At 35.1% G+C, this 12,077-nt stretch overlaps 1 protein-coding gene and 1 pseudogene across 9 annotated transcripts in view; one reads left to right on the forward strand and one right to left on the reverse strand.

Annotated features, from left to right (window-relative positions):
• Ddx4 (DEAD-box helicase 4) overlaps positions 1–12,077 on the forward strand; it is a 98,868-nt gene that overhangs the window by 55,424 nt on the left and 31,367 nt on the right. For all 9 annotated transcript variants that reach the window (XM_087189389.1, XM_087189394.1, XM_087189395.1 and 6 more), the window contains 8 exons: positions 4,612–4,713; positions 5,578–5,658; positions 6,156–6,203; positions 8,251–8,298; positions 8,395–8,442; positions 8,684–8,826; positions 9,381–9,533; positions 10,701–10,855. In XM_087189389.1, the coding sequence (XP_087045515.1) occupies positions 4,612–4,713; positions 5,578–5,658; positions 6,156–6,203; positions 8,251–8,298; positions 8,395–8,442; positions 8,684–8,826; positions 9,381–9,533; positions 10,701–10,855 (778 nt within the window). The remainder of the gene's footprint in view (positions 1–4,611; positions 4,714–5,577; positions 5,659–6,155; positions 6,204–8,250; positions 8,299–8,394; positions 8,443–8,683; positions 8,827–9,380; positions 9,534–10,700; positions 10,856–12,077) is intronic.
• Positions 3,234–4,119, reverse strand: LOC110350077 (protein CFAP20DC pseudogene; annotated as a pseudogene).

Consider the following 12,077-nt stretch of genomic DNA (forward strand, 5'->3'; position numbering starts at 1 on the left):
GCTGGTCTTTCTGTTTTGTCAGGGGGTTCTTATTATATTACACAATGTGTCATTAACAGGAACATAAAATGTAATAAAGTATTAAATTCTTAATAAGTATTATGCATTTAGAATAACCATCAACATTTTCACATCAGCTGTATACTTGTTTATAAAACCTAAAAGATAGCATCAGAAATAAATTCCTATATGAACTACAATGAAAATACCAATAGAACTCTGCAACAAAAATATTTACTTCAGTTGTCACACCCAGTGTAGTCCTCACACATGATAACTGCATGTTCTATGCCCACATCTTACACTGACAACACATGTGCTTAGCTTTCCTTTCCTATGTGGCAGGTCATTCTTGTCACTTCTGTTTTGTCAGGAGCTTCCTACTGTGTTGTACAATGTGCACTTAGGAAAATAAGATATCAGTAAAATAAAATATCAGATATATAATGAGTTCTTAGAATGGAAATCAACATTTTCACATCAGCTATTTACTTGCTTACCAAAGCTAAGAGATAACATCAGAAATAAAAACCTGTGTGAACTATAGTGTAAATACAAACAAATCTACCACAAGTAATCTTTGGTTCGACTGTCAAACCCAAGACAGTCTTCACAGAAGGAAACTGCATGCTCCATACACAAGTATCACTTAACACTGATAGCACATATGTTTTGTTTTCCTGTCCTTTCTTGTAGGGCACAGTTGACATCCTTTTGGTTTTCCTGTTGTCGTAGTAGGTCTTTGTGATTCTGCACCTACCTGTTCACTTATCAGCCCACCAATGTGCTCCACAATTTTTTTGTGTAGTTCTCTGGGCAGAAACATTTGATTTTCCTCTGCTGTAAATTATCTCTTATGAGTTCCAGTCCCAATCCTCTAAGAAAATTTCTCCGTGGTATTTTGCACTTGTTATTTTCTGTGTAAACTATCAAATTATTTATGCCACACATGTTTAGGATCCAGTAAAACACAACCATTGGCCAGTGCCTTGTGTTTTGAGTGACATCATAGTTGCTACATAATTCATCAACAACATCTACTCTGCCTTTGGTTTTGTTGTAGAAAGTTTTCATCTCAGGTTTCTGTTTTGTCAGGGTTTCCCTATTAGTATTTCCATCATGGTACAAAGTTGACATCAGCAGTACCAGTCTGTTGTTCTTTGCCGTATATGAGGCCAATGTAAATCTTTCTGAAATCCAAAGATTGTACTATATAATTCTCTGTTTTGCAATTTCAACATTTCCTTTGGAATTTCTGCTTTGTTCCTGCGCACAGTTCCTACCCTGGTCAACTTATGCTCTGTTAGCGAGCATGATATCCATCGCAAACTGGTAAACCAATTGACAAATGTCACATTTCAATTAGTTTGGGAGATGGGAGTAACAAGTCTGTCCACAACATCATTTAGTTTATTACTATATTAATAAGGACCTGGTGGCTGAGTTCCAGGATAAATTTCTAAATTGAAAGCATAATAAGTCTTCACATCTAGAAGGGCATACATTTTTACACCATATTTTTTTTTTTTTTTTTTTTGTTACCGGGGATCAAACTGAGGTCCTTGTGCTTGCGAGGCAGGTAGCGAAACCACTGAGCTAAATCCCCGGCCCTTACACCATATTTTTTTAAAAATTAATTTTATTGGTACATATAAGGTATACAATATAATGACATTCATCATTGGAAATTTGCACCTATACATAATCCATCTTGGTTCTCTTCCCCATTCCCCTGCTGTCCCTTCAAGCCCTCCTTCCCTCTCTATCTACATAGACTTTGTTTCCATTTTTTCTTTTTCTCTTATTAATTCCATTCCCTTCTTTCCTTTCTCCTACCCCTCCCACTTCCCCTTCCCCCTTGCCCCTTTTCTTCCTATTTCACATTATCACACCCTTTAGTCCTTATTTACACTTGTTTCTCACACTAGAGAAACTATTCAGTATTTACATGTGCATCCATTTAGCTATAAATGTCTCTAGTTTCTCATTCTTTATGGCTGAGTAGTACTCCATTTTATATAAAAAACCCACATTTTCTTTATCCAGTCTCCAGTTGATGGCCAATTGGGCTGCTTCCAAGTTTTAGCTGTCATGAATTGTGCTGCTATGAACATGAGTGCACATATATCACTATGGTGTGATTCTTTTAATTCTTTGGGGAAGATACCCAGCAGGGGAATAGCTGAGTCAAATGGGACTTCTAATCCTAGTTCTTTGAGTTATCTCCATACTGTTTTCCACAGTGGTTGCACCAGTCTACCCTCCCACCAGGAGTGGAGCAGGGTTCCTCTCTCCCCACAGCCCCGCCAGCATTTGTTATTGGTTGATTTCATGATAGCAGCCATTCTTTCTGGAGTGAGGTGGAATCTCAGTGTTGTTTTCATTTGCATCTCTCGAATGACCAGGGATGTTGAACATTTTTTCATGTATTTATTTGCTGTTTCTACTTCTTTGTCTGAGAAATGTCTGTTCATTTCAGATGCCCATTTTTGGATTGGGTCTTTAAATTTGGGAGGTCTGATTTTTTAAGAAGTCTTTTACATTGCTGTCATTACCATGAAAAATTCCTGTTAAGCATAGCAGACCTATGAATGCTTTCAGTTCAGCTAATGAGGTGTTATAATAAATATATTTTGAGTGTGGCTGTTGGTGCCTACAGAACCTTTTACTTGTATTTCAGCCTTTGTGTATTTTGCAACATCTTGTACCATTTTGCCTGTTACAATTTCCAACATTAATGGCAGTGCTGGTGTTCTGTCCAATAGGTTTCACTCCTGCCAACATCTTAACCATATTTTCAGATCTAGTTCTAACATTGGGTTGTTTCATTTGGTTGCATGACCATTTTGCTACATTTCAGCTAGTCCAGTACACACCACATTGCTATTTTCTTTGTCATCTGAATCGAGGTCTCCATTCTGTGTGTGTATCAATCCATGCTCTATTTCACTGCCATAGGAACTTTGACTCACATGGCCAATATCAAAGTCATTATCATCTTCATCATCCATGCATGAGTAATCTAATGATTCACTTTTGACCTCCTCCAAAACTTGGAAATTTTGTTTTTCATGTACCATTGTACTGAACGGTATTTCTACCAGAAAAATCAAAAGAAAACCTTATTTTAGAAACAAATCCTAAATGCACAGAAATTTAGCAATGAGCATCTCATCGGTAAAACTAACCTGTTGCTGCTTTGGAGCTTCTGTACATGCCTTGCTGTTCCTCTGTCAAGTGGGTGAATGCACAGATGGGTTTTTAGTTTTCCTAGGTGCAGCTACCGATTCTGCTGATCTTAGTGGATGTCCTCCAAAGTTTATTTCAGTTTGATGAATTTTAGTCATGTTTAGCATCTGTGTGATATGGGACATCTGTTGTTAGTTGGCAGCTTCAGGGGATAATGTCTGTAGGTTCATCATCTTTATCAGCAGTGTCTTGAGGCTTTGATTTTAAGGTGAAAATCTTTTGTGGCGTACAGTTAGCTGAGATGATGATGCTATCTATCCAGTGACTGGAAAACTGCCCTCTTGAATATTTTACTGGTATACGCTGCCAAGTCAGTGCACAGATTGCACCAAATTTTGTACTTGATCATGAAGAGTGGGATTTTTGCATGAAGAGGGGTTGAGGATAGTTCCTTATGAATTGTCGATAAAGTCTTCTTAAATCAGTAAATAGCAATTCAGTAGAGATGTCCCGTCCCAGGGGTATGTAAATCTGAAGTACAAGAAACCTCTGGATCACCCCAAAGATTTGCTTATTTTCCTTTGGTAATTGGATTTTGTTTGGCTGCTGCCTTGCAGAATAAACACAAAACTTTTTAACTTCTTTATCAAACTCTTTGCAAATCAGAGGACTGCCAAGAATAGTCCATTTTGCTCCAGGATTTTTGCCCTGAGCACTAAAGATTTCAACAAATGCACCTCCTGCCAAATGCACCTTCCCGCCAGGCCCAAGGCTTGAGGGGAACAAGGTTTGGGGGCCTCAGGAATGTGCTGCTGGACCCTAATGGCTGGAGTCCGTGGGTGGGAGCCCTGGCCCCCAAGGGTGGGAAGCACCAGTTGGTGGGTTCGTCTCAGACCCTGGCCCGGGTCAGCTATACCAGCAGCCACCCATCCATACGATCTTGTCCCCTGCTACTGGGCTGGTGAGCTGGCTCAGGGCAGTCCTTAGGGAGTGACTGTGTGTGTAACCCACATGACCGGGAATGGGGCAGCACTGGGACAGAAAACTGCCTTTCTGCCAAGAAGCAGAGTATTCCCTGTTGTAATAATTTTTAATTGGTATGACTAGTATTAATATTTAAAAATACCCAATAATCAATTCAAGCAACTAACTAGACTCAGTCCATTTATAGACTTTATTAGTAAAAAGACCAATAAAAATGGTTAGATCTGTGTACTATCAGTGGTACAAGCTGCCCAGTGGGACAGTCATGAATGTACCACTGGTGGTTCAGGCTGGTGGGAACATGTTAATGCCTTCTACTTCTTTTCTTATAGCTATTGAGTTGTGGAGAATGTAAATTAAATTTGGTTACTATGTCCCCAAGAATTCTTTATTGTTACTCTTCTATGTTGTTCTTGTCTGTGTATTTTAATATTATAGGCTATCAAGATGGAAATGATGCAGAAGCTTCAGGGCCATCCAGAAGAGGTGGAAGAGGTAGTTTCCGAGGTTGCCGTGGAGGATTTGGCACAGGAAGATCAAGTTAGTAGTGTGTTGCAAATGGTGTGGTTCACCTGTTAAGAAGGAAATGCTTAAAAACACTGTCACATAAAGTGAAGATTAAATTTATTAGCACAGTGGCTGATACAAATGAATAATTGACATTGTATACAACATTTTGAGTCATATAATTGTATATTGGTTAAGTTGGAAAAATGAACTTTTTTCAGAAGTTTGTGTGCCCCAGTTTTTAGTATTGCATATTGTTAAGTGTTTTAGAGCCTTGGTGATATGGCTGATATTATAAATAGGTGGCCTTCTATATGACTTTCTACATTAAATTCCACCAGCCATCATTCTTAGATGTACTGTCTTCAGAAATCACTGTTGGAATGCATGTGTCTCTTGGAAGGACAGATTAGTGGTTTTAGATGCTAAAAACATCAATAAATTTGTAATACATGTATAAACAGTAAATTATCCCTTTTTAAAAAAGTGATGGGATCTGAAGGATTCTATGCCGTGCTGATTAGGGTAGATTTGGCAGTAGAGCAAGGGTGCTATTCTGGACGATAGACAGTGTGATGCAATGTGAAGTTTCTGGGAGCAGTAAAAGTGCTACTTTTGGGAGGAGATTTATCTTTTGTTTATATCATATTTTGGCATAGTATTGCTCTAACTTATTTTATAAAATAATTTTAATAAAAAATTAAAGGAATTGGTAGTTGAAATGCATAGTTTATAGAGAAGTTCTTTGTGTGATATTTAGAAAAGTACTCATTGTGATTCTTTTTAAAACTGTTGTACCAAACATCTTTTAATTTCTGACACTATTAACTTTATTTACTGAATAATGAAAAGCTTCTTAAAAGTAATATAATCTAGTTTTATTTTCTCCAAATAAAGATAATGAATATGACCGAGATGAGGGAGCACAGCGCACTGGTGACCTTTTTGGTTCTAGAAGAACAGCAGTAAGTGGTACAGGTAAGAAATAAGACTTAATAATGAATATTATTCAAAAATGTTTTTAGCACTAGAATTAATAAACTTAATATAGAGATATTTAAGTATGCTAGGTTGGATAGTGATTTTACTTGCTTTTTTAGATCTGTAGGCAAAAATATATGGACAGTTTTGCATCCCCTATAAAATTTGTGCATTGTGAATTACTTCTTCTATGTGTCCTGCTAGTTAATTTGAGGTATGAATTACATTATAACTGGAAGAAGGAAAATGATGCTTATTCTGGTTTCAAAGAAAGGCTTCTGAGTTAGGAGAAAATGATTTAAAAAGGAAATGAAATAGAACACAAGTTTTGATGAAAAAAGTTCAATTAAGATAAGATTTGAATTATAAAAACAGTGAAGGAACTAGAGAGGCTGAGTAATTACTTTATATTGATAAAAAAAATAGCTGTATAGTTTATGTGCTTGAAGGAGATTAGTGTTTTCTCTAAATATTTTGCAAACAATGCCGTACAGGTAATGGTGACACTTACCACAGCAGAAGTGGCAGTGGACATGGACGAGGTAAGTTCTTAATTGATTTACCTATCAGAGGCTAAAGTCACTGGAACTTGAATTTAACTTTGAAATTAGATAACTATTACTGCTTTTATAAACTCTGAGTAGTATAAATTAATATAGCCAGTATTGGAAAGATCCTTAATAATCTCCAGGTTATTTCCTTTTCAGTCCAGCACTTTTATCAGGAATTACATACTACAGATATTTTGGTAAATACATGCACAAGAGTGTTCACTGAGTCTTCATTTATATTAAGTAAAAACTGAAACCGCCTAAAATTCACCAGTAAATAGCTATTTAATACAAAAGTGGGTTTCTGTGCAGATGTTAAGTATTGAGATATATTTGTATGTACAAATCATTGTGAAAGTGTTTTTCTTATCATGGGATAATTATTTGATTTGGTCTAAGGGATAAAGTTCAGTATATGTGATTTGTAAATACTTAAGTATCATATAAAAGTTAAAATGCTTTCCAGACTAGTAAGCCAATAAAGCTTGTTTGATGTCTTCACAGATTCTTAATAATTGTTATTATTCTGAGAGTGGCAACAATACCTCTTCCTCCAGCTTGTTGGATGCTTTAATACAGAAGTATTTTAAAGATTAGCAAAATCTTAGGGCTGGGGGTACAGTGTAGCTCAATGGTAGAGCACTTGTGTACCATATATAAGGCCCTTAGTTTGATCTCAAGTATCACAGTAAAATAAAGTTGCATCCTAGTTAAGTCATCTTCCACAAGTGTTAACATCTTTCAAGGAGGATTTCAAGACCTGTGGACATAAAATCAAGGAAATTATTGAGAGCTCATGTGTAAAAAATGTTGTATCTGATTAACTTTTATATCTACTATAGTCATAGTACCTAAAAGTGGCAGAATAGATCACTAGTTATCTAAAAACCTAAAAATGAACTATAAAAAGAGTTATCCTCTTAAGTGCTTGTATTATAGTATGTGCCACTGCACCTGGATAAGGACCTAGAATTCCAGTTTCCAAGATTTTCTGGAAATATTTTCATAAGTGTAACCAGAAATAATGTTGACAGTTACTATATATGTATTCCTTAATCTAGTCAACTTGACACTTAAAATTAACCACCACAACTAGCATCAGAGAGTTTTAGATTTAGGATGGGCTTCCACCATTCTGAGAGATTCATTGTGCCTAAATTGTACAAACACTATGGTTTATGCTGATACTTGCTTCCTCCTGGGAGTCTGGAATTTTGTCATGGTACATGCCAGACAGCAAGTATGTATGTTACTAGCCCATAATGAAATTTCTGGGCACTAACTCTGATGAGGTGCTCTGATAGATAACATTTAACTTACATTGCCACAACTCTGTAACTCTAGGGTGAGAACACTCTTGGAAGCTTGTGTCTAGTTTTTTTTCTGGGCTTTGCTGCATGTTCTTTTCCTTCTAGGTGATTTTGCTCCCTGTTCGTCCACTGCATTCTATCATAGCCATGAATGTGACTATATTGTGAGTCTCATGAGTTCTATTAAGTCATTGACCTAAACCATTGATGGTCTTAGGGATCCTCAACCAGACTGTTAAGTTTTAGAAAATACATTCCTTTACTAGTCAGAGAAAAGATATAACAGCTTAAGAAAAATACAGTAATGTAGAATAGTCTTGGGCTGGGGATTTAGCTCAGTGGCACCATATCTGCCTCGCAAACACAAGGTCCTGAATTTGATCCCTGGTACCCCCCCCCCTCCAAAAAAAGGTCTTATTTGCCATAAAGCACATTTTTGTACTAAGAAAACTTAAAATATACAAGACTCTATCGTTTCTTTTTTTGTGCTTTTGATACTAGGAATCCAGCCCAGAGCCTTGCACTTGCTAAATAAGTGCTTTACCACAGAGCTGCGTATCCCAAGTCCCTAAGATTCTGTTTATATTTACTTATTTTAACTTACCTAGTATTATTTGCAAAAAGAGGCTTTAAAGATGCCTGTTCATTTCGAGAAATTTTCCTATTTGAAGACAATCAGTGAAAGTAAAGACACAACTCTTGACTGTCACTATGAATTTCTTTAATAGGTGGTTACAAAGGTTTAAGTGAAGAAGTTATAACAGGCTCTGGAAAGAGTAAGTTTTACTTTAAAGTATTTGATTTTTAGAAAAAATTAGTTTCTTTTACCACTCCCTAATTTTAAAAAACATCTCTTTTTGATCTCCTTTCAGATTCTTGGAAGTCAGAAACTGAAGGAGGAAAAGGTGGTGATATTCAAGGTATATTGATCTTTTTGTGGTCCAGATGAATGTATATTGCATTCACTAAAAATGCAAAATGTTTAAAAGCAGAGTTAATTACGTTTTTAATTTTTAAAAGTTTGAATAGTGAAAACATTAGTTGTAAGCAGTGGAAAGTTCTACAATACTTAAAACTTGATTTTGTCAATTTTCATCTGTTTTCGTTTAGTTTTTCTTCTAGTCTGTGTAACATAAATTGTTTTTTAATTTAAATTCCAAGGGCCAAAAGTGACCTACATACCTCCACCTCCACCAGAGGATGAGGACTCTATCTTTGCACATTATCAAACAGGCATAAACTTTGACAAATATGACACTATTCTTGTAGAAGTTTCTGGACATGATGCACCACCAGCAATTCTGGTCAGTATATTGTTTCTGTATTGATGTGTAGCAAACTTTCATTTAAAAATATTTATTTAAGTTGATACCAACACAAAAATTAGTATTTGATGGGAAATTTTAGTCTTTGGAAATATAGAATTAATTGCTAGGTATGCGCTACATTTTATTCTAGTTCCCAATACCAAAATGGGAACTTTATTTAAATTTGATAAAAAGGATTTTTTTCTAGAGTTTCAAGATGTTTACATCCTAAATATGTGAGAAAAATGTGTTTTGGGGGAGCACATTTTCTAAGGAGAATTAGGGGAGCTTTCTGGCTCATCTTAATAATTATAATGATATTTGTTACTGATGAGAACTTTTAATATCTTACAGGATTTGAGGGAGCAACAATGTTTTTAGAACCATTGTAGGACATCTAATACTATCAAGTCATAATAAACAGTGGAGTATATTGGTAACTTTAGTAAGGTGGAATTAATAAAATTTTAAACTAGCTCAGATGGAATATGTTTATAAGGTGATGTGCATACAATATATGGAATTTAATCACTACCTTTTTCTGTTTTTAGACTTTTGAGGAAGCTAATCTCGGTCAGACACTTAATAACAACATTGTTAAAGCTGGCTATACTAAGCTTACTCCTGTGCAGAAATACAGTATTCCTATTATACTAGCAGGACGAGATTTGGTGGCTTGTGCTCAAACAGGATCTGGGAAGACTGTAAGTAATTTTTCTAAATGTATTCTGCCATATATTTAAACTTATTTTTGTTTGTTTGCTGCTGTGCAGCTTGACTCTCTTGTTGGATAGAAGTCTTGTAGATAATTTTAGTAAACTGTCATAAATATTCATTTTTTTGCTCCTAATTTTTGGTTTTATTGGGGTTTGTGTGCTGCTAAAGGAGTTTTTGAGCTATTTCTGGGATAATGTTGTATTTCATAGATGGTTTGTTTCTGAGTGTATTAAATTCTTTCTGGTACATAGTAGTATGTAAAACAAAATGATTGAAGATCAAAGCACCAGAGGTTATAAAACATTGAGAGAAGAAGAAAATTTATGTAATATAGTTGATAAAATTTTGGAGTCAGAAGATGAAGAATGAGAAATATCTGTATTGTACAAGGTCCTTAGTGTTAAAGTAGCTTCAGGTTTGCTAATTCTAAGAGAACTATAACACCAGGCTGGTTTTAGGATTAATTTGGGGGGGGGGCTGTTAAATAGGGTCCCATGAGATGAGACTATTATTTCCAGATTGTAGTCTTGGTTCATGTCATTTGTCTTAATCAGTCTTCATATGAAAATTGAAGGGAAAATAGATGAATTTTATAACATAACAGCTGATAAGTGACTTAAACATACTCTGAAGTTTAGTAAGAGTCTTATTTGCTTAAGTGAGAAAAATGTAGCACAGAATTTCTCTTGCCTGATGTAACTTCAGTAGAGTGATATGTTTATTACTACAAATAATAATTTCCAAATTTTGTTTTGCCTGTAGACCCCCTTTTCTCCACCTGTGATAATTTTTACTTCTTAAGGACTCATTTAGAATAACTGTTAAATGCAGTAATTTGCTTCAAATTATAGCTAGGTTTCTCTCTATAAATATGTTAATGTTGATCTATTTAGAATACATGGGCACGCTTATTAAAAGATGGGAAAATATTTTGATGGTGTAAGTAATTTTATCAAGCATCTTATGTTGTATAATATAAGCATAAAGACTTAAATGTTAACTTGTTGAAGTAAAAATTGTTTTAATTTCTCAACCTAAATATACCAGCAAGATAGAAGAAGAATCTCAAAGGCTATAAGGGCATGAGGAATAGCATTCCAGAGGGAGAAGAGCAATGTACTATAAATATGTAAATTAGATAATTTAACTTCTAGGCAGCTTTTCTCTTGCCAATTTTGGCTCATATGATGCGTGATGGAATAACTGCCAGTCGCTTTAAAGAGTTACAGCAACCAGAGTGTATTATTGTGGCACCAACTCGAGAATTGATCAACCAGATTTATTTGGAAGCCAGAAAATTTTCCTATGGGTAAGTACATTTGGAATGCTACTTGAAATAGTTTTTCTTAAGAGATTTTTTTTCTTATTTATTTTGAGAAAAGCTCAATAATAATGGACTCATGTAATTTGTAGCATTACTTGACTGAAATAATTTTTCTTAATTTTATTTATAGAATCCTTTGTGTTTTTAAAAGAAATATGCTTATTAAAATTAGATAATCTAGACAGTAGTGAAAATATTGATATATTTTTGGTAGCTTTCAGTGCATGTTTGGGGTATTCTGAATAATTACTCTTTATACCTGTAACTTCATAATGTGGAAAGCTATTTTTGTACAATTAGACCCAATTTTTAATGATTTAAAAATTGTGTGTAGGGCTGGGGATTTAGCTCAGTGGTTCCACCACCTGCCTTGCAAGCTCAAAGTCTTGAGTTCGATTCCTGGTACCAAAAAAAAAAAAATAGGCCCAGGGATTTAGCTTAGTGGTTCTGCTGCCTGCCTCGCAAGCTCAAGGTCCCCAGTTTGATCCCCGGTACCAAAAAAAAAAGTTTCATATATATCACTGCAGAAATAGCCAGTACACATGAGTCCACTTTAATCCTCCATTCAAGAAACAGTAGCATGTTTATCTGTTGGCACCTGAGAAACTTGGTTTTTCAAAAGTTAACAGTATATGTTGGAGATAATATAGAACTGTAGCCCTTTGAATGAGTACATTGTATTCCTTGGGATGCATGCACTATAATTTAAATCTTTACTTATAGATACTTAGTTCAGTCTTTTGATACTGAAAATACGGTGGCAGTGTATGTTGCTGTACATTCATCTCTGACCATTTGTGGGAACATATCTGAAGAATTAATTTCTAGATGTGAATTTAGTGGGGAAAAGGATAAATTTTTGTTTATAGACTAAAATTATTAGTTCATAGCAATTTATTCTTGAATGCTAATTAACCTACACCTAGCCAACATGCTACTATCATACTTTGTTCTATAGTGTTACTTTTCATTTGTCATCCTTTTAAAAGTAATATTGAGTTTTAAAAATTATTTCAAAGCTTTTGTATTTTTATTGACCATTTTTCATGTCTTCAACTTTTTTTTTACATTCTTTTTTTTTTTTTTTTTGGTACCGGAGATCGAACCCTGGACCTTGCGCTTGCAAGGCAGGCGCTGGAACTACTGAGCTAAATCCCCAGGCCAATCAGCTTTTTTTTTTTTTTTTTTTAATTCGGCATGGGAGCAT

Source organism: Heterocephalus glaber, unplaced genomic scaffold (genome assembly GCF_053883595.1).
Source record: "Heterocephalus glaber isolate CG9 unplaced genomic scaffold, H.glaber_assembly_v1.0 deba00001538, whole genome shotgun sequence".
Lineage (NCBI taxonomy): Eukaryota > Metazoa > Chordata > Mammalia > Rodentia > Bathyergidae > Heterocephalus > Heterocephalus glaber.